Raw genomic sequence first — 23,940 nt, 5'->3', positions numbered from 1 at the left:
ACTGACGTTCCCAGCCCAGGTTCCAAAGCCTAAGCTCCTTTCAGGATACTATTGCTAAGGGAACCTCCAAGGAGCGGGAGGAGAAAAGTTACGATACTTCCAGTTGCGGTGGAGGAAACAAAGAGATCAGACAAGCTATTTGAGACGGCGTGTGAGGTGGGCCTTGAAGGAGATTGGGTGGACCAGTGTGAGAAGAGGGAGGGACTTTCAACTAAAGAATGACAGCCCTGGCTACTATCCAATTCTTCCAGTCGAGGAGTCAATCTAGGTTGAAAACTGAAGTCCGGTGGGTACTCTCCCCGCCCTCCCCATCTTTTCTTTGTGGTCTTTTCACCGTTCACTAATTTCACCGTTAGGCATCTGTTATTTTTGTAACTTGAAAAATCTCAAAATCTTAAAAGAGACTAGCGTCCCTTGGACGGTGGGTGGGGGTCCAACGGGCGCCCCTGGCACACCCCCTTCTCCCACCTCCTCGGCCAGGCCGCTCCCCGTGGAGCGTTCGGCCCCGGGGAAGGGTGCTCTAACGCGCCAGCTTTTCGCCCGTGGGAGCCAGGTCCCCGCCGGGTCGTGATCGGCCGCGCGGCGGCTCCGGGGCCGGCGGGGGCGGGGCCGGGCCGCGGGCGCACCTGCCCGGCGCGGCCGGCTCGCGGCGGCTGCGCGGCCCGACGTTCCCCCGCCCGCCCCAATCCCCGGCTCCCGCCCTGCCGTGTGTTTACGTGGAGACGAAGATGGCGGCGGCGGTGACGGCCCTGCCCGTGCGGCGGAGGACGGTCAGCCAGTGAGCGCAGAGACTGGTTCCAGTCCGGGCGGGGGGAGCGCCTGGCCGGCCCTGCTCCTGGGGCCGCAGAGCTTGCGGTCGCACTTCCGTCCGAACCGACCTTTCCTTCCTATCCCGACCCTTTCTCTGTCTTCCCCCAGCCTTCCCCGCAGAGGCCATGGAGGACGAAGAAAGAAAGAAGAAGCTGGAGGCTGGCAAAGCGAAGGTAACAGCGGGAGGCTGCAGGGCCCGCAGTGGGAGGCGGTGGCTGGGAAGGGGTGAATGGGGGCCTGGGAAGCGGAGATCGAGCGGCCCGGGTGCGCTGCCTGGGAGCGAGGTGCTGCAGGGGCTGCATTTTCCCCTCGCCCTTTTCCTTTCCAATCGTAAAAGCCTGGTGTTACTACCTAGCACGCGATACTTCCCGTAATGATTGGGTGGTGTGGCTCCTTTCTCATGAAAGGAGTAAAACCTTTTTTTTTTATTGTGTTGTTATAAACTGATATTTATAGCTCTAAATCTCGAACCTTTCACTTTTTTAGGGAGTTTTATGGGTAGTGCAGTCATTGTGCTTTTCAGGGTGGGGATTTAGGGCTTTTCTTTATTCGGTGGGGGATTTGTACGTCGATCGTGAACTTGGCTTTCTTAGGTGGCATGCTCTCGCTCTTGGGTGTGTGATTGGCCTATGACAGCTGTCTTAGCATTGGTTTGAGTGCCACAAGTGCCAGCTGTGAACTTCGCGTTAAGAGCGGTTTTAGAAACATGGCTTTCTATGTTTGTATTTGATGGTCTTTGTCATGGCATGCGCTTTTGTATTGTGTGGAATGTTAATGTAGTATGTGAATGAAACTTCTGGGGAGCAGAGGTTCCATAGTCTAAGCAAACCTATAGAATTCCTGCTTTAAATAATTGAATCGTTATGTATGTCTTGGTGAGTCCTCATGTGTATAAAAAAACTGGAAAGCAAACAATACAAAATTATACACAGGTATTCACTGGGTTTCACGAAAATTCTGACAGACAAAATATAAATAGCATTTTTTTAAAATTACGTATTCCAGAATATCTTTTGTCTAGCTTCAAAGGCCCCCGTCCTCCCTATAATAAAGTTACTTTTTATAGATTACATTTGAACCATTTTATTAGAGATGATTGTTAGCAATCACATTTGGACCATAATTAAATTATAATATAGTTCACTGTTTTTTTCTCTTCTTCTCCTTCAAAATGAATAAACAAACAAAGGAGACCTGGTCTATGATTTCAATAATCATTGAAGGGCCATACTGCAGAGACACAGTAGTAGATGCTCAACACAACTTATATACATAAAATACATAGTTTGTATACATAGTCATTTATATGTATATAAACTAGCTTCATATTTCTAAAAAATAGTTGGTTTTCCCATAAGCTCCTTCTAAAGTAAAGGCTTAAGTGCTTGTATGTTATCAAGTAGATAATATTACTTTAGGATCTATAAATGGAGAGAAAGGGGAATCAAGGCATCTTCAGAAGCCCAAAGTTGCTTACATTTCTGCAACCTGGGAATCTGAGCAAGCTCTGAATCCAAGAAAGTGTAGGTAAGGTGTGCACCTTCTTCCCAAAGCATTGACGTTCTAATTAGACATTATGTTTATCTGTTGCCTCAGAATTTTTACTGTTTGCCCCCAGAAGTATCTTTCCTAAATATGTGTGAAGCAGTCCTACAAAACAGTTTACTTTGGACAACACATTTCATCATGGGAGGTTCATTTTAACTGCTTCGATTTGGCAAAAGAGAATTCTAGTTTCTGTGTGTGTGTGTGTGTGTGTGCGTGTGTGTTTTGTCTTTCATATTCTGCCAATGGAGTAAAAAATCTCTTTAACATTCACTTTTTCTGTAAAAGATTATAGTTCTCTAGAGTTGAGCCTGAATTTTCCAGTCAGAAATAAATCTGAGACTTCTAAGGCAAGGTATTTTTACTGGGACATTAGCTATACATTATAAAAACAGTGGAAACAACCTTCAAAGACAATATTAGGTGAATTGTTTTCTAAACTATATTATATAAGTGTGATGGACTATTATGTAGCCATTAAGAATGTGAAGACTGATAGGAACAAGGAAAATAGAAATAAAACAGCATCATCAAAAGTAGTGTATATATTATTTCACTTGTATAAACTTGTGCTTTAGGACTTAAATTTTTGGATTATAAATGTAAAGTCATTTAGCAAACCTATATTGAACTCCTGTTTTGTAACTACAAGGTGGAAATTGAGAGGTGGTGACAGACAGTCTCTGTTCTCAAGTTGCTCACAGTTTAGTGGAAGAGACAGACACTGGGTAATAAGTACAGTGATAGAGTAGGTACAGTAGGATTTTGGGTGAGTTCTTTCATTTGTTAAAATGAGTAAAGATTTTGACAAAAAAGGTTCTTAGTATTGGTGTTAATTCAGCCTAGCAAAATGCTTATCAGATAGTAAGTACTCAATAGATATTTGCTCAGTGAATGAATGAGCAGAGTGACTATGAGTCCTCACTGGATGCTGCTTTACTAGCATGTTGTAAATAACAAGAATCCAGGCTTCTCTTAATTTGAAGTTTCTTATGGCTGACATCAGAAGTCATTAAAATGATCATTTCCAAAACTTATTCAGATACTTGGTTCTCTATGTCTTATTTGTTCATTGGACTTAAGCATTGTATTTGATAACATAGTTTACAAATCACAACTTTTAAATTTTTTTCTTGGTTTTTGGTAAACTGTTCACTGAAAATTTTACCTTTCTATATCTAGACCTTATAAATGATCATTTTTTATGATTTGTCATGTTTATAGTATAGTATACTTTATAAAGTATTTTATGCCAAACAAAATCTATAATAATAGCTGAATAAATTTTGGTATATGTAACCATTAAAATCTACGGAGACTTCTTGAATTGGGAAAATGCCCACAAATAATGCCAGGTTAATAAAAATGTCACCCCAAAAAGCAAATGTACATATTTATATATGAAGACACCTAAAAAAAAAAAAATCCACCAAGATGTAAATGATGGTTATCTCTGGGTGGTGGATTATGGACAATTTAAATTTTCTATACCACTTTTAGTATCTTCCAAATTCTCTGCAATGTATTTCTTTTATGATCAATAAAAAATGTTTAAATACTATTTTTAAAAACAAAAGCTTGTTGTCAAAGAACATATTATGTTGTATGATCAGTATACAGAACAAGAAGATGAGGCACAGAATAACTAGGTTTCGTAAGGGCCACCACTTTGTTGTAGTCTTGGAACTCTAATTCTTATTCCAGTGCTGCTTGTATTATATAGTTGGGATTCTATGTTACTAGACATTTATAGATCTTTCTGTTTTTGTAATTTTTATCGATTTTTCTTGCTGTCAGTTCTCATTGCCATTAATATGCTTATCTTACCTTGCTTCTCATCTGCCTCTTCCCCTAACATACTGTTTTAGGTTTGCTGTGGCTAGAGAACCCAGTAACTGAGGTAGATAAAATAGTTTGTAAAAATCAAGGGCCAATGGAGCCTGGTGAATAATAGGCTTTATGACAGTTTAGTTTTTCTGTAACTTGTTGGTTTTTTGGTTTGCTGTCAGCTACTTCCTCAGTGTTGGTGTTGCAAGAATCCTGACCCATGGAGATGTGAGACATTACTACATTATTAAGTAAATATTTTCAGAGCTGGATTAACCCTCTTTACTAGGTGCTGACAGGGACTGCACGACACAGGCTGCTTTGTGTTGAACCAAACTATTTAACTCCACTTTAAAAGACTTCATTTTTTCCAAGTAAAATTATTTATAGTATTATGTAAACAAAGTAATGTAATATTAGCAAACAAAATTAGAGGACAGTGTGTATTTAGTATAAAATTCTTACTCCCATAAATTCACATTAGGTATACTTTTTAATATTTTATTTTGTGCTTTATAATATCCTAATATTCAAATGTAGCAGAATTCAGTAAAACCAAAGTTTTGCACCAGGTAGTCAGCATTTATTTAATTTATATTATTTGATGAATAATTATTAAAATTTTTGCCTGTTGCTCTTAGTAAGTAGTAACTATATGATTTTTATTTGTTAAATGAGCATTTTCAGTTTGAAAAATAGTGCCAATTTTATGCAAAAAGAATAGTGCTTTTTGCAAGCTGTATAATAGGTTATTGATAGCAGGACCTTTCAACTAGTTTCCACTCAGATAGACAAAGGTGGTTATGGTGCAAAATTGTCCTTTGCATATTTCAGATACACTGCTCCACCACTCTGAAAGTTGCTCTTCACTTCACCTCTGTTTCTTTTAAACCTTCTGATCTTTTATTCTTATATGTGACATAGCTTACCTAGCTTTCAAAGTGAACACAACATTTGTCAACATTTATTGCAACAGTGGTGCGTTTTTTGTGACTCAAGAAACAAATTCAGGATCTTCAGGCTTTGTTGGAAAAAACAAAACATGAGTTTTAGATTGATTATGAGCTTTATGAGAGATAATATGATGGAAGGAATGGGCAGAACAGGCTTCTTGAAGTATTGAAGAAAGGTTTCTAAGGCAAATCCAAGAAATTTCAGGGACAGGAATAGGGAAGTGATTGGGTAAAAGAGCCAAAAGGTTGAATGAAGAAAGACTTACCAAGGAGGTCTATGGCATCCTGTCAGTGAAACTCAAAGTTGAATGAGCACATGGAAAAGAGGAAGTGGAAAAGATTGGCTATATCCACGTTACTGGAATATGACAAAATTGGGGCAAAAATTATTTTAAAACAAAACACCTTTTTTATACATAAAAATTTTGTAGTAAGAGCTAAACTACGACTACAAAATATTTATTATAGACTACTAATTATTGAAATATAAATAAATTTCTAATGCGGAAGCTAGAAAAAGTTCTCATGGTAAATCGTTAAGCATTAATGATAAGGAACATGATTTATATTTATTTCTCAATGAGATTCCACTAAAATTGAAATTAGGCATCTTATTTTATTGACGAGCATCTCTTTATAAACTTTTATTTGGAAAAACTTAAGAATTTTAAAAAGTTTATAAAGCTAGTTTAGCACTGTACGTGTGTGTGTGTGTGTGTGTGTGTGTCTGTCTGTGTGTCTGTGTGTCTGTGTTTATAATACTGCTGTTTGGCATACTAGAAAAGGCATTAGGACTTTTGCTTATTTATTTGCTTATTTGTTCTACTGACATTTTGAACGCCTACAACCACAATGGACTTTTACGTAGCAAGCATATTTTTCAGTGAACACAAATTTTGTGCCTTATTATGTGTGGGAACAGTCCTGTCACAGTATGTGAATCTTAACAGGTGTTTTAAAGAATACATGAGATGATTGAGAGCTTTTTGAGTTCTTCTGATGCTAGATATAAAAAAGCTTTGATTTTTTTTAGTTAAGATGAAATTCATGTAACAGAAATTAACTGTCTTTACAACGAACAATTCAGTGGCATTGAGTATATACATATATACAAGATTATGCAATCATCACTTCTGATAATTCCAAAACATTCTTATCATCCAGAATGAAACACTGTACCATTAAGCAGATACTCTTCATTCTCTCCTCCCCATAGCAACCACTAATCTACTTTCTGTTTCTATGGTTTAACCTATTCTAGATATTGTATGTAAATGAAATCATATATTTGACCCTTAGCGTCTGTTTTTTTCACTTAGGATAATGTTTTCTGAGGTTCATCCGTGTTGTAGTATATATCAGTACTTGATTTTCTTTTATGGTTGAATAATATTCCATTATATGTATATACCATATTTTGTTTATTAATCCATTGATGGGCATTTGAGTTGTTTCTACCTTTTAGCTATTTCGAATAGTGCTGCTATGAATATTTGTGTATAAATACTTGAGTACCTGTTTTCATTTCTTGGGTATATATATATATATATATATATATATATATATATGAGTAGAATTGCTGGATTATATGATAATTCCATGTTTTTTTGAGGAACCACCAAACTTTTTCCATAGTGGCTATACCATTTTACATTCCCACCGGCACTGTATGAGAATTCCAGTTTCTACATATCCACCCAACACTCGTTTTCCATTTTATTTACTTATTTATTCATTTATTTATTTATTTTTTAATCATAGCCATTCTAGTGGGTGGGAAGTGGTATTTCATTGTGGTTTTGGTTTGTAATTTTCTAATGAGTAGCTTTTCATGTATTTTTTGGCCTTTTGTCTGTCTTTGGATAATATCTGTTCAAGTCCTTTGCCCATTTTTTAATTGGATTGTTACTAATTTCCTTTATATATTGTTGTTATTTATTATATTTATATTATATATATCCCTATATACAAAGAGAGTGAGAACACATGCGCTTAGGCAGGTGAGAGATAGGGGCAGACTGAGAGAAATACACAACTCCAGTAGGATTATATTTCATCTTTTTTTAGGCCTCTGGGCTCTGCCAAAATGTAAACTGTTGCTTCTTTCGAATAACAGGTTCTTGGTGAGTTGATTAGAGCATCATGCTAAAGTTTGATTTCTTTGTGGGCCAGCGAGTCATTCCATTCCATGGCCAGCTGTTTTACAAGTGCATGCAGTTGGTCCAAGGGGCACCTGTTGGGTTTTTGGCTCTGCCATTACGAGTCCACTTTCACTGTGTGAGGGAAAAAATACTTCTTCAGTAGCAAAAAGACCTGTCATTTTCTTATGTGAACACAATAGATCTATATGGATATTCACAGTTGTAAGATAGTATTTTTTTGTTGTCATATTGACTCCCCCCTTTTATTTTTAGTGTTTTCGTAGTAGTGGTCACCACAATATTACTTAGGATTCTTAATGCTTGTCTAGGTATGCTGCATAAATCTTTGCACATGTATTTAATCCTATTTAAAAATTTAGCATTGTTTCAGAGGTAGTTTTGCCTGGGTTATTTATTTAACTCTGTAGAGTGTTTTGTACCATGAAAAATTCCCTTATCCTCTTTGTTCATGAACAGTGTAGTATTTGTTTTCAGTTGCCATCAGGGTTATGATTCTTATTGTGGTTTGTTATTCACTGAGATTTTTTATGTGGTCTAAACATTTTTCTGTAAGTCTAACTTTTTTATTTCCTTTTAAGAGATAATTTCTTAAAGCCTCAAGTCTTCTTTATCATTTTAAGTCATCAATGCTTAAAGCCCCAAAAGTTATTATTTTGACTAGTAAGAACTACACTAAACTTACTATTTAAAACCCTAATCTATAAAGATTTGAATTGATAAATTGTATTCATTAAATAGGTTCTCGGTTTACAGATCTTTGAGAAACTAATGGAATATACAATCTAGAACTTCTTTACTTCTATTTCTTGATACTGAACACACTGTAAAATTCTTTATTTACTAAGGAGCCTTCCTGTGGCTTCTGTGATTAGGCTATATTTATTCCTCAAGGGTATCACTTTTATTTCAGTTGATGTTGCTTTATTTTTTCCCCAGGGAAGATGGAAACTGTAAAAATATTAGTTCTTCATATTTATCAAGAATTTAATATATGAAAGTTAATATATGAAAGTATATGAGGGAGATGTAGGCAGTTACAGTGGATATGGGTCAGTGATCTCAGTTAATTACCACAACATTTATGGTCTGATGACTGTATATATATATGTCAATTTCTTAAGTCAGATAAATAAGTAGATGCTCTAAAGGGCAAGGTTAGTAGAAAATGTGTAAAGATTGCATTACCAAATATCTGCTGGAAGTTTATATATAAAAGAATGGGTTTGGGCCAAAAGTTAGAAAACTAGTTTCTATTCATAAACAACTTAAAATATTGGAAATATTTGTTTGTAAAATCTTTTATAGTATTGCCAAACTCATATTTGATTTTTAATGTCTATAAATTCCTTTTGTAATGAAAATACATGTCTGAGCATTTCTACTCAGTGATTTCCCTTCAAAAGAGAACTCTTTACTTTTCCACTTCAATAGCAATTTTTATAATAGAGTAGAAAGAAGAGAATTTCAGACTTTTTAGTTGAGAAAAAAAAATTTTAATTCAAAGGGTGAAATACAATATTAGTAATTTTAATAGGTCTCAAGGTTTTAATCTTATGACAGATGACTCTACAGTCTTTGGATTTAAAATTTTTTAATGTTCTAGTTTTCACTTTTCTGTCTAATGTGCCATCATATTTTCGAGGCTCAGGAGTTTATACCTATTTAGAAAGCATCTCAGTTGGAAATAAAATCCTTTAAATTATTCTGTAATTATTTTCTTATATCCTGCATACTTATAATCCAATCTCTAATTATTTTATTCAGAATTTGTCTCATACTCAGCCTTTCTTCCTATTCTAACACCACCACCCTGTAAAATCAGGTCCACATTACCGCCCTTCTCTTTGGTTTCCCTGACTCACTCTCTTACCTTTCAGATCCAACCAATCACCACATTCTGCTGATGTGTCTTGATTTATCCACACATCTGTTCCTACTTTATGGTCTCTCACTTGGACAATAGGAAGGTTGAGAGCAGAAGAAAAAAGATATGCAATTAATAATAGTAGCTGCCAATTTTTGAGCACTTTCAAACGCTAGGCACTATGCTAAGGGTTTTACATTTTATTGTCTTATTTAATCTTTGTTACTATTCTAAGAGCTGTATATAGTGTTGCTATCCCTATTTTATAGGTGAGAAAGCCAAGAGTTTAAGTAATTTGCACAAAGTCGTAGAGGCAGAGCAAGGATTCAAACCCAGTCTGATACAAGAGATTGTGTTCTTAAGTTCAATCCTATATTAGCTCTTTTATCCTTGATCAGTGTTCAGCAGGTGGAATTGAGAGGCCTTGGTAATTGGTTGTAAAGGATAAGAGGAATGCTATGGTCTGAGTGTTTGTGTCCCTCCAAAATTCATATGTTGAAATCCTCACCCCTCAGGTGATGATATATTAGGAAATGGGCCATTTGGGAGGTAATTATGAGGATCATGAGGGCAGAGCACTGATGAATGAGATTATTGCCCTTCTAAAAGAGAGATCCCTTGCCCCATTCACCATGTGAGGTTATAGCAAAAACATGGCTATCTATGTGTTAGAAAGTGGGCTCTCACCAGTTACCAAATCGGCTGGCACCCTGATCTTGTACTTCTAACTTTCGGAACTGTGAGAAATAAATTTCCATTGTTTATACACCACCCAGGCTATGGTATTTTGTTATAGTATTCCAAACAGACTAAGACAAGAGGTAACTCCAGCTTTCTGACTCAAACAACTGATGGGATGTAGATGCTAGTCTCTGAGATAGGAAACATGGACAAATTTGTGGAGAAAGGAGAGCTTCAATGAAATTGGTCTTCAATCTAGGAAACATGGATATATTTGGAGGGAAGCAAATATTTGAGTAAGATAAAAATGAATGTTGGATATGTTGAGTCAGAGATGTCTATGGGACATTCTAGAGGAATGGTCCCGTGTAAAATTGAATTTGAGTCTGGAGCTTAAGACAGAAGCTCATGCTATAGACAAATATTTGATTGACAGGTACTAGCTGATACTCTGGGAATGGGAGTTTACTCAGGAAGAAGACTGAGTGGGATGCAGACTGAGAATTGAATCTTTTGGAAACACCCATGTTTAAAAGGCAGGTGGGGAAGGAGACTGCAAAGGATGCTGAGACACTCACTATCTACAAAGCTAGAAGATGATGATGTCTGTGAAACTAAGGAAAGACAGTTTCAAATAAGGAAGAGTGGCCAGTTGTCAAAAATGAGAAGTCAGATTACTGTGGGACGGGGAATGAGAAAAAGGAATAGGTGGTGAATGCTACCTACTTTTTAAAAGTTTTTGTGTGTATGTGAAAAGCAGTATAATTATGGTTATGAGCTTTGACTAGACCAGACCATCTGGGATCACATCCTTCCTTTGCCATTTATTTCCTTCGTGACCATAAGCAAGTTACTTAACCTTTCTGTACTTCTGTTCCCCATCTAAAAAATGAGGACAGTAATAGTACCAGCTTTAGGGTTGTCGTCAGGATTCAGCTAATACATATAAAGCATTCAGTACTTTGTCAAATTGTAAAAATTGTTCAAGAAGTATTGGCCATCCTCCTCCTCCTTCTCATGCTGGAGCAAAGAGGATTAAGCTACATAGCAGACAATTAGATTGGAGAAATAGACTAGGATCAGATCATGAGGAGCCATATGTGTCATTTAAAGTTATGAATTTTATCATGAAAGTGGCAGAAAACTGTTAAAGAATGTATATTTGGCATGTCTAACCTTTGAAGAGGTTATTCCTTTCCAAAAAATACATCCCATATTCAGATAGGTATGCTGCCATCAGGTGGCAGTTTTACATTGTTGCTAAACAGATGAAGCAGTAAAATTATGTTTTTTAATATAAAATATTTACTTGATTAAAATAGCTAAATGTAAACACTCTAATTCTAGTAAGCCTCTTTTGTTCCCAGAAAAACTGAGATTAGTTAAGTTAGGGAGCGATAACAGAGGGTGATTGTAAAGACTGAGAAATTTCAAAGGAAGGTAAGAGAAGTAGAGTTGGGCCTCATGGGTAACTGAAAAACCATTTGGAACAATGATAAAGTTTGGGCAAAGTGCCATTCTTCCTACCATTGTTAGCAAGAACTGAGGCGACAGTGAAATGAAACAGAGGTAGGTAGCGTCTGAACGTTGAAGTGTAATGACCTGTCAGTGTTGGCAGTTACACTTATGAGGTGTGGTAAAGGTGTCAGGAGAAGCTGATGAAAGAGGCCAGGTCTCAGGATAGCATATTCCTGGAGCTTTTGCCTTATTTCTGTCCTTTGGGATGAAATTTTTAGTAGACGTATAGATGTATTATATCCTTTTAAAAATAGTGATATAAACATGTGGGCCTGTGGTAATTTTACTAGCAAATATTCTTTAAAGATCTGTGAGGAAGGAGGAAGTAAAGATCTTTCAAAGACGAAAACAATCACCTATAGTCTCATAATCCACAAGCAATCACTATTAACAGTTTATTGATTCTTTGTTTCTATGTGTAATATATTTTTAAACTTAACTTGCATCATAATCTTATTTGCAGTTTTGACCTCTTTTTTCCTCCAACTTTATGTTGAGAGCATTTTTTCCCGTAAATTTTTTAAAGTATTATTTTTGCCAGCTACATGATACTGCATTGGTTATGCAGTAATGTAACCATGGACCTGATATATCATCTTAGGATTTTTTTTTTTAATTTTATTTTTTGGGAAACCTCAGATATCCTGAAGTTCTGAGGAATAATGTCTAAAATTATTGCTTAGTAGTGTCTCTATTCTGTAAAAAAAATTATCTTTTTTTAATTCAACAAATCTTTATTGAGAACCTATGTGCAGGCACTGTTCTAGACTTAGAGTATAGGCTTTGATTGTAATTAAAAATTCCGTCCCTCTTGGAACTTACCTTCTCATTATTTGTTCTGAAATAATAATTTGACTTTAGTAATAAGAACCTAAAACAGTATTTTGATAATTTTATGTACTTAGAAGTGATTTGTTCTGAACACTATAATGTAATCTTTTGACTTTTATTCTATATCTTTTTTCATTTGAAATCACTTAGTAATAGATACTGTTTATTGAAAACTTTTTTCAAGCAATACTTTTTTTAAAAAAATATTTTTTTATTCTGTAGAATTCTAGTTTTTCTCCTTTATATTAAGTAAAAGTAGGGAGAGGAGAAAGGAAAGGGAACAACTGAAAGAAAATTCTCCAAAAAAAAAAGCTCTTAAATCTTAAAAAACCCTTCAAACCTACCTCTTCATTGCACCGTTGAAGAAGCTGAGTTCTGCTGGGTTAAGTGGCTTCTCTAGTGTCACATAACTAGCTTCTCAGAGTCTGTAGACACAACAGTCTTAGTACCCTATGATATGTAATCCATATTCTTTTTGAAACATTATCTTCATTCAACAGATACTTGTGCCTACTATGTGCCAGACAATGAAATGTGTTAAAATATGTGAAAATAAGAGGATTCCTGAGGCTACAGAATTGGTTTTCTACTTATGCATGAAGATGTTCCAAAACTTTTATTTAAGAAAAAATTGGTATTGAATGAGATTATAGGATATAAATAGGACTGAAGACTTAATAATATAAAGTCCTGTGATCTTTTCCATATCTGATTTCCTCAGGTTTATTTTGCACTGTTATTTTTCAACAGTTTGTGCCTTTGTGACATTGTTGAAAAATATGCTTTAAAGCACAAAATGTTGCTTTTGTCTTTTTTGCTTCAGTTGCCCTACTTAACTAAGTACAAACTGGCTTTGGGTCAACTGTTGTAGTCTCTTTGTTCCCGTAGTTAGGCCCCTGGAGTTTTGCTGTAGTAGTTTGTACAGCATTGTTGTGCAACAGTCATTAAGGAATATTAGAAAGGTTTAAAGACAGCACTGACAAGTACAAATGGTCACCATAATTAAAATTAATTAGGATTTCTTAAATTTTCTACAGCAAAAAGATAGAAAATAGCTCTACTTTTAGCTATCTTTGAAAACTGGAGAGATTAGATAACATTTAAAGATATTTTATAATGTTCTCTTTAGGATATGTGTGTGTATTGTTGTGTATGTGTTTTTCCCCCAGTATTGTCAAAAAAGTGTTGGTTTGGTGATTTAATTGGTGCTTTAAACTTAGTGTTCTAGGATTTGAAATATAATGGCAAATGAAAGAAAGCTCAGAATGCATGGCACACAAGTTGGTATGCTGGAAAGAGAATACTGGATTTGGAATCAGATGTTCTTGTTCTATTCTATTTTGCCACTTACTGATTATGATCTTGGACAAGTAACTCAAGTTTGTCTTCAAATCTCAGCTTCCACATTCTTTTCTCACTAGTTCCTGACCTCTCCCTATATCCCCATCCAAATTAAGTCTTGCCCTTGTATGCTCTTTAGTACCTATACTCTTTCTTCAAAGCATTTTTTATCTCTTGAAATGAAATATTTATGTTTATCTATATTTGTTTAACTTGTTCTTCTTACCTGAATTATAATTCATAGGAGTAAGGTTTGTATCTCGCCACCTGCCCTGCCTTTAGCACTGAGCTTGACACATGATAGGTAGTCAGTAAATATTTCTAACTAAATGAACTAATTAATACCTGCCATATGCCAAATTATTTCCTTCACAGATATAAAACTCTACAACCAGGAAGCCCTCTTTAAGGAAATTAAGACTAGAGGTTCTCCATACCACATTCTTAAAGATGTATGGGACTACCAAGTTTACTGAGTTGTACACTAGCTTTCATATTATTTGTTTCTCACAATTCAGTGAAGTAATAGGCTGGCCTAGACTAAAACATCCTACAAGTAGGACCATACATGTTAACTCCTGTGTAGTAGCACAGGGCTTGGCACATAGTAAACACTCAATGAACACTCAATAAACAAAACAGATTCCAATTAGTAATATTTTTGAAGTGACATAAAAACTTGGCATGTTTTTATATAACATTTTTAGAAGTCCTTGTTTAATTGAGAATAATCATTTATGAAGTTAGAAGTATTGAGTTTAAGGAATAAATTACCAGTCATTTTTTTTAGTTTATTGTTTATTCACTCTCTAGTTGGGTAAGATATTTGTTTGAGATCTGAATCAATTTTGAAAGACAAGTGTATATGGACATAATATCTTTCCAGTAAATCTTACAACTATTACCATGACTACATATGTTAACATTTTTATAATTGGCTTCCAAATGACAAACACAGATGGCTGTAGTCTGAATTTTCAGCATGTTTTAGACTAAATGTTTTCCCAGTAATTTAAAGCGTATCATTTCAGTATCAAATGATTAGCTGAGTAGTTTCTGATATTTGCTTATCTGTCAGCTTGCTATTTTTCAGATTTAAAATAAAAATAGTTCAGATAGCTATAAGAAATTAGATTTGTATGATCTTGTTCCTGCTCTCACATTTTTATAAAACAGAACTCTTGCTAAAAAGTTATTGTGGGCATTATTTTTGAGAATTTAATTTTCTCCTGTTTTGGGGGTTAAGGGGTAGGGTGGAAGAGAGAGATTATGGCAAGAGAGATTATTTTTGTGTTTTAATTCATTTAATTGTTAATTTTAATTCTGAGACTATGAAGCTTTTTTATATAGTAGAATTAGATATGCCTATTGCATCATCTTAATTCTCAGGTTCTGTGGAACAGTGCTTAAAATGATTGTTTAGTGGTGACTTTAAAAGATAAGTTATCTGTTTTTCACTCAATATGCATTTATTAAGTACTGTTCAAGCCTTTGAATATATGGTAGTGAACAAAAATTCACCTCCATTGAGTTTACCTTCTGGTTAATTGTTCTGAAAAAATATTACTTCATTATACTCAGTAATAGGTCTAAAACAATGTCTTGGTAATTTTATGCCTTAGAAGTGGTTTGTTCTGAATACTGTAGTGGAGCCATTCCAATTTTTATTCTATATCTATCTGTTACTGACTTTTTCATTTGGTTTCATTTTGTAATGGATATTGTCATCTCAGACAGGGTTTTTTTTTTTTTCATTAAACTTTTTATAATGCAATGTTAGTTTTCTCCTTTGTTATGCATTTGTACATATAAGTAAATATTAAACATAAATTATATATAACCTAACAGTTGACATTTTAAAGAAAATCTTCATCTTTGTCCTGATATGCTTTGCTGTCTGAATACATTTTCTAATGCAGACAACATGGAATTTTAAGAAGTTTTTTGAAATTGAGCATAAATATCAAGAATGTCATTATTAATATTTTTCTTGGTTTTGCATTCTCTCTGAGGGATCTTTTAAAAAGATGTGCCAAGACTATTGATTCTATTTGCAGATAATATAGATTGGTATTTCAGTTGATTTATTTTTAAGAAAGAATCTGCTGTCCTCCAAAGTAGTTTAAGTGCATTCCAGCAGCTTATTAGTGCACAAATAGAGGCAACTGGTCTTGCATCTGTTCCTTAAGGAGAGGTAGAATAACTGGCTAATTGCTAAATAACTGGGTAAAAATTTAAATGGTATATTTTTATATTTTACAAGGTCAGTGATTAGATAGTTCTGACTTACAAATTAGACATCATTATTAAGTAAACACTAAATACTTTTATTTATCTATAGCAGACAAAGAATAAAATATGCTGTATGTTGTTTCATAGGCTCTGATATTTATCACATATTTTGATAGTTAATGATATCAACATCATTGTTAAGATTGCTTTAATACTTTGTACCATACAGAAATTTACTATTTTTGTAATTGATCTAATTAATAGTTACATAATTAATATATTGGTAGTATGTTTTCTCTTTTTAAGTCACAAAGGTCTTGCACCTGTTCTTGTGATTTTTTTCTCAGAATGATCAAGAGCTCAAATTAAATTTAGGAATTGGTGGTTCATAGTTGCTTCATATAAAATTATGAAAATTTATCACATAAAGGAAATTTCAAATGAATGTAAGGAAAAATACCTGTAATCTCAAATCCATAGATATACCAAAGTTATTATGGTTATATTTTTCTAGAATTTATGCCTATGTATATAATTTTAATGTTATTAAAAATAAAACTAGTTTAGGATGAATTGTTGAAGGCCGTGAACCTGAGGCCTGCCTTGTTTTTGTTAAAAGAGATGCACATAATTTTCCTTTTATTGAGAAAAAGAATACATTGCAATATTATTTTATACCTACTACTGTGTCGTAAATATATTTATAATTCATAATGGTTCACATTATTATTTTAATTTAGTTAATCCAGTGTTTCCCAAAGTATATAATGAGTTCTTCTCATTTTAAGTGGTGACAGATATTTTAGGTTATACTTAATCCAGTATTAAATAACATTGAATAATACTGTAAGTTTATTTTTTTAGGTTTCTTTTAAATTCATCTGCTTATGACAAGCCAAAAATCTATTTGATGCTCATATATCCTTTATACCCCTCTAACACTTGCCTGTTTTTTATAACCTTCAGCAGTAATATCTAACATTTTAATAATGTACTTTTATTTTTCATTTTATTCATTTCTGTTTACTATTTTTTAAAAAGAAATCATAGGACTAGCTTTTAATTTATTTCAGAGATAGAAAGTCTCCTTTTAAAATAAATTTAAATAAGAAATGCACATTAATTAAGACAGGTTAGATAAATGGTAAGTATAGGTGGCACTAAGATAATGGCAAAAATTGTGATAATTAAGGGATGGGAAGCAGTATTGTTTGCTATTGAAATCATTTATAACTAGTTATATTTCTAAGGCTGCAGTGATCATTTATATAGTTAAATCTTTTTGCATCGATTAATTATATTTGCTATAAGTTAGTAGAAGCCCCAGAAATTCCACAAAGCAAATGCATTTATAGTTCTTATGTTTTCGTATAATCTCACATCCAGAGTTTACACTCTCACCAAACAGTGAGTGAGAGTGCCTGTTTTTCCTTATTCTGCCCAACTCTGGGCTACTTTTATTTCTTTAGACATGACATTTTTAGTTCTTCTCCATATTTGAATAGCATTCATTCAGAAATACTTAATTTCTTTGCAACTCTATAGTCATTCTTATATTAAAGACTGTAAAAGTTATCTTTATTTTGTCAGCATTTTTGTGATGGTTTTAATCTTTTTTAAAAAGTGACTCCAAAGCTACTGTTTTCCTTAGTGGTAATAAAGAAAAATTACCTTTGACAGTAATGACTATTTCTTTTTTAATGTAGCTTGCCCAGTTTCGACAGAGGAAAGCTCAGTCTGATGGGCAGAATCCTTCTAAGAAGCAGAAAAAAAAGAAGAAAACTTCAAGTAGTAAACATGATATGTCAGCATATCATGCTTTAAATATTGAGCAATTACAGAGTGATGAGATGTCCATGAATATTTCTCAGAGAGAAGGATCAGTCATGACTCCTGAATCCACATCAGTGAAAACTCTGCACAGTGGAGAAGTAACCAAGCATGACCAGGTCTTCTCTGTTGAAGTAAGTATTCCTCCAGATTTTAAACATTAAAATTCTAAGTGGAAAGTTGTCGTGATGACAATACCCAGTGCCCTGTGCGATTTTTGTGAGCTTGAGTCAACAAACATTTATCGAGCAACTATAATATACCCAGGACTGAGCACCAAGGATACAAAGGTAACTATGACAGTCTACCCATTAGGAAAGCCAGTCTAGTGGGGACAGCAAATGTAAGCTAGGCCATGTACTCTGATTAGAGCTATGCTAACAACAGTGCACATGGTACCCTAGAGTATTATTATTTGGGGCAATGCCCAAATCACCCTTTGTGGTTATTTGGGAAGCTTCCTGGAAGAGATAATAGAACTGAGCTTTGAAGTATAAGTTAGAGTTAGCTAGAGGCAAAAAGTAGGGGAGGCAATCTCAGTGTCAAAGAAACAGCATTCTCAAAGACATGAAAAATGTGATTCGACTTGGAAACCATAGGTAGTTTATTTTTAAATGGGTCACTAAGTGACAGGGATGGGATAGTGGTAACGGTGATGGGCAGGATATTGCACCTGGCCCATAGAAAGTCCTCAATAAATGCTAATTTTCTTCCTCCCCACAGTTATATAATTTTTCAGAATAAGGAGATGAAGGAGAAGTTAGGAGTAGATTGTGATGGTGGGAGGGGTGGTGGAACCGTCAGCTAAGCTTAGGAATAAAAAATGATGAAACGCTTAGAAGCGTGTTGGACAAGGCAAATGATGATTATAATTTGGACTGTGCCTTGGCATATTAATGTGGAAGCAGAAAGATTTAGATATATAGGGTTTTGAACTTTATTCAAGAGGTCACAGATGTCAGTAGAGATTTGCTATATTCATCATAAGAGTATCTGTTTGAGTTTTTACTACTTAGAGTTTGTTGAGATCTCGGATATGTAGATTAATGTTTTTCATTAATATAGGAAGGTTTTAGTCATTATATCTTCAAATATTCTTTCTGCCCTTTCTCTTCTCTCTTCTGGGTCTCATTATGCATATGTTACCGTGTTTAATATTGTATAGATCTCTGATGTTCTGTTCATTTTCCTTCATTTATTTTCTTTTTCTCAGACTGGATACTTTCAATTAAACGATATTAAAGTTCGTTGATTCTTTCTTTGTCATCCGTAGATTTGCTGTTAAGCCCCTCTAGTGAATTTTTCATTTGTTATTTTACTTTTAACTCCAGAATTTCTTTTTTGGTTCTTTTATACATTATTTCTCTATTGATATTTTCTATTTGGTGAGGAATTATTTTTATAATTTTCTTTAGTTTTTTAGAGATTTTCTTCACTTATTTAACTATATTTAAAATAGCTAATTTAAAATCTTTGTCTATTAAATTCAATACCTGTGTTTCCTCAGAGATGATTTCTACTGCTATTTTTCTTATGTATGGGCCATACTTCCATTTTTCTTGTAATTTTCTATTGAAATCTGGACCTTTTAAAAATATAATATGACACTCTGGTGCTTGAATTGGTTTAAAGATGTGTTTTTATGTTTTTAGGCATAATAAATCAACATTTTCTACTAGTGTTTTAGCATTTCAGGTGCAAAGAATGTCTTATTCACCAATTTTCCATCAGTACCACAATTTTTAGTATACAACAAGCATTTAGTCAGCTGGTGTTTTAAAAGTAATAAGCAAATGAACCATGAGGGCTTCTGCCATGAAAATAGTTTAGATTTAAAAGAGGACCACATGAGTTAGGAACCACTGCAACAGAATTTTAGAATAGCAATAAGGCTTATTTCTATTCCTGGCATTAGTTACTGTATCATAAAGGAGATAGACTTAGAACCTGGTCTTGAATGATGAATAAAATTTCCGTAAGTATAGATGAGAACAGAGACAGTGATGGTTCATGTTGGTTGAATGAAAAGACAAAATATCTGGGTCTCTTTTCTCTCTTGTTAATGAGATTCTTAGATAAGAGGGAGAAGAGTGAAAGCAGTGAAAATTTAGGTTTCCTTCCTTGATTCTTTCTAGTAAAGTACTTCGAAGCTGAGGCAGCTTGGAAAAGCTATTCACTTCATAACCCAAATCCCAAGGACGTAAGGATGATGCAAGAATGTCTTGGAAAGTGTTTCGGAGGTTGCAAATGTGTATGACATAGGTGGTTGTTTTCAAATTGTTATTAATTTTCCAGCATCAAGACTTATGATTCTTCTTTTTGAGAAATTGAACTCTTTTACTAGTAACATTTTAGGACTTTTTTTTATTGTTATTATTTAAAAGAGATACAAGATTAGGGATGATATCTTAATTGGTGCATTTGTCTTGCAAATGATTTGTAGTCTATACAAAACCTTGTGTAAAAGTATTTCTTTGGTTTTTTTTTGCCTATAAGAAAAACATTTTTAATTAAATTTATTGTAGTAATATTAGTTAATAACATTATATAAATTTCAGGCATACAACTTTATAATACAAAATCTGTTTACTCTATTGTGCTCTCCCCACCCGAAGTCCAGTCTCCTTCCATCACCTTGTGTCTGACCTCCTTTACTCTCTTTGTCCTCCCCCCACCGCCTTCCCTTCTGGTAACCACCATTATATTGTCTATGAGTCTGTTTTTTGTTTCTTTGTATATTTCATTTGTTGCTTTTTGTTTTATATCCCACATATGAGTGAAAACATACAGTTCACATCCTGAAAGTATTTCTTGATTCTTTTATATTTAAAAAAATGCCTAGTGTTAAATGTTAGATGTGCTGTTTAGTCATTCATAATCAGAGTGAAATTTTTTAAGATTTGAATAATGTTTTACTGTTTTTCTGTAATATTTATATGTGTTTTCTATCATAAATACCAGTGGTAAGGGTTTAATAAAGTATAATATTTAGCAGGGGGAAAAGACCTTAATGTAATTGGTTTTTACTTTTGTTTTAGCCGGAAAGTGAAATTTCAACCACCGCAGATGATTATAGTTCAGAGGTAAGAATAAATAATACTATGATTGACATTTTGTATTATTTTTGAAATTATTATTGATTATTAGTACTTTATTTCTTGTAACTCACATGCTTCTGTATTTTTATAAATATAACAAGATATAGCATAATATAATGTGATATAAGTGACCTGGAAAACCTGAAGATTGTTTTTCTGATATATATTTTTTTCAGATTATTAACCAAGGTCTTAAATATGTATGAATAGCTTGGTCTTTAATTAGATAAAGGCCTTGTTTTAGTTTCTAGGAGTGTTTGATACTGAGTTTCTAAGATACTTGATCATTATAAGGTATCCATGTTTATTAGAGTAAACATTTCATAATATAGGCTATTTCATATTGAGTAATGCTTTTTACGAATGCTTAAATTCTAGTTACTTATATAAATTTATTTATTGAAATTAATATCGAAATAGAGATTTTTTAAATTTAGGTGATAAAAGCTAATGTAGACATTGGCCACTTTAGCAAAAAACCCTTTTTATGTGTTAATAATAATTATATGTCATTTTATCTTTTTCTTACTCTCTTAGATATGATTGTCATTTTTTTGGTCCAAATGTGAGGACATGAAAAACTATTCTTTACTCTGAATGGTTCAGTAATTCAATGTATTCCATAAGTTTTGATGTATTATAGGTTTCTAATAGAAACAAATAAACTTCATGTTCTTAAATGTGCATATTATTGTTTTGGATTGCTAATGAGAGTAAAAACTTTGCCACCTCAGAAGTTTAATGTGTTTAAAGGCTGAGAATATACTTACAGTAATCTGGTTAGGAAAATAAATAACTAATATTAAATAAATAAATTGGTGCCCAATTTAGACTACATAAATTTGCTTCTGTGGGAAGTATCTTAATTTAAAAATCACAGCCTGCCCTTGTGACCTTAAATTTGAGGCTTGTATATGAAAACACTGCTTTTCTCTTTCTATAATGCCTTAATTCTTATAGCTTGTCTTTTGATTGAAAGTTTCAGATACTTTGGTTTTTGAATTTCCTATGCCTTTTGGGGCAACCAAGTATTCCACAAAGTGCATTTTTTTCTTTACCCCAAAGTGAATTTTTTATAAGCCAGGTGGCTACAGATCAGACCATCTCATACATGCCTTCGAAATCTGGTTAAAATTTATATACCTATTTTCTCACTTTGGGATAAAAAAGTAAAATTTAATTTTTATTAATACAGATTTGAAAGCCAAAGACATTAAAAAGATTGTGACTTTCAGGTTCTCTTTATGAAAATTTAATAATATTGGAGATTCTTGTTACAATAGATGCTTTCTGACTAAACTTTTAAATTTTAAACCTGATGGGAATTGTGAGATCCAGAAAAATGTATTAAAACTATATATCTGTGATATCTATTAAATATGATGTGCTTCAAAGTAAGGTACAAATAGTATTTAAACATAAGTCCTACAGATAAAAAAAGTTAGAACATGTTGATTATGGTTCAACAATAAGAAATGTATTTTACATATATATGTGTGTGATTTTGTATGTTTATATATTTAGTTACATACATGAAAATGTGTACATGAATAAATGTATACGTATACATATTTTTTACATAAAAGTTTCAGGAAAAATACTTCTCTTTACTATGTGACATATCCTTTAACTTTTTCTTTTTAATGCAGGTCACAAGAACCAAAATGACTAACCTGAAGTATAGTTTTTAAAAAGTAACTTAGAGATTACATTAAAAAAATAGTAATTATGAAATAATTTTTGACAGATTTGGCCTGATTTGAATAACTCTTGTAATATTATATATGTTGGGCCTGCATTTATAGTTTGAGAATCTTACATATTCACTATGTCAGTAGAAAATAGTAGAAAAATCTAGACAGTTTATGAAATGTTTGATGTCTCCTCAAGACCACTAAGATGAATGCTTGTTGAATCCATGATATTCTGGGCTAGTTTTGAGGCTTTAGCCACATTTAATGATGTTAGACTAGTTTGGCTGAGCTAGAATTACAGAAACCTTCTCAGCTGTGTTCACCTTTTCAGGAGGCAAGAGAATCATCAGTAGACCAGATATGTAAACCAAGGAATAAATCTCACACTATAATACTTTCCACATTGGAACTCATAAGGAATTATCTTTTGGTAACATTCCCCCCCTCCAAAAAAAATGAAATTTCTTTTTTGGTAACACATATTTTATTACTTCACTACAAATGCCAGATTTGCAAAGTTTCTTAATTTTGGCTGCTCTGGTTTGCATTTAAGTATTCTAAAATTTCAAAATTACATAGTTGTAGTCATAGGCCACATACTTATCTTGTATTTTGTCTAAATATCAATGACATTTTTCTGGTATGTAGGGAAATAAGATGATATAAAGGAGTAGAGGCTTTGGATCCAGAAAGACCTGTGTTCAAATCTCAGTTTCATCATCCTTGAGCTGAATTTGGGCACATCAGTTAAACTCTGGAACACAGTTTTCCTTACCCATAAAACTGCAAGGGTAGTAATATCTACCTCAGTGGATAGTTGTGAGGGTTATTTGATGATATTTAGTATGGTGTTTAGCATACAAAAGACAATTGGCAAAGCTTAGGGGTTTTTTACTGTTTTTTCAGTAAAAATATACTTTTCTTCATAATAAGTATATGAAATAAGTGAGTATTGAGAATTCTTTTAATGAATTATTTTCAGAAGGATTTCAGATTCTGATTATGTTTTAGTTAGAACTTAGGAAATTTTATGTGTACAGATACAGTGTGTGCATAATGTTCTTGATTTTCTTGACTTCTGTATCTACTATACTTATTGGACTGAAATATGAACTCAGGCCTAGAAGAATTAGATAATTTTATGCTGTGACTTACCTACAATTTTCAATATAAATATATATACAATTATATATATATATTTAAAAAATCAGACTAAATAAAAATATTCTTAGTACTTGATGAAGGGACATTTTATATCCACAATGCCCTATTTACATGAAATATTTTTATTGATAACCTTTGAGCAGAGTTATTTGGAGAAAATGGGGAGTGCCGCAGGCAACATAGAGAGAGATAAGACAGGTAAAATATGCTTGCCGTGTATAGGAAGATGACATGATAGTAGGGCATACAATTTCATTTCATCTGATTATTTAATACCTCTTGATCAAGGAACTTATATGCATGGCATTTATGAAATGACTAGCTGGAGTTGGAGACATAGTCTATAGACATTAAGTAATGTAAACTTAAGTAATGTAAACTTTGACTTGG

General features: G+C 33.5%; 1 protein-coding gene across 7 annotated transcripts in view; it reads left to right on the top strand.

The window, feature by feature from the left end:
• The first annotated feature begins 267 nt into the window (after positions 1–267).
• AKAP9 (A-kinase anchoring protein 9) overlaps positions 268–23,940 on the top strand; it is a 148,853-nt gene continuing 125,180 nt past the window's right edge. For 6 of the 7 annotated variants that reach the window (XM_039878121.1, XM_039878125.1, XM_039878124.1 and 3 more), the window contains exons 1-3: positions 705–983; positions 17,471–17,728; positions 20,633–20,677. In XM_039878121.1, coding sequence (XP_039734055.1) covers positions 936–983; positions 17,471–17,728; positions 20,633–20,677 — 351 coding nt within the window. In that variant the 5' untranslated portion in view covers positions 705–935. Of the gene's footprint in view, positions 287–704; positions 984–17,470; positions 17,729–20,632; positions 20,678–23,940 lie in introns of those variants that run through there. The other variant, XM_039878122.1, reaches the window with a different exon arrangement.

The sequence above is a fragment of the Pteropus medius genome, unplaced genomic scaffold (genome assembly GCF_902729225.1).
Source record: "Pteropus medius unplaced genomic scaffold, Ma_sr-lr_union100, whole genome shotgun sequence".
Taxonomy (NCBI): Eukaryota; Metazoa; Chordata; class Mammalia; order Chiroptera; family Pteropodidae; genus Pteropus; species Pteropus medius.
The sequence above is the reverse complement of the archived record's forward strand: the minus strand, read 5'-3'. Positions and strand labels throughout refer to the sequence as shown.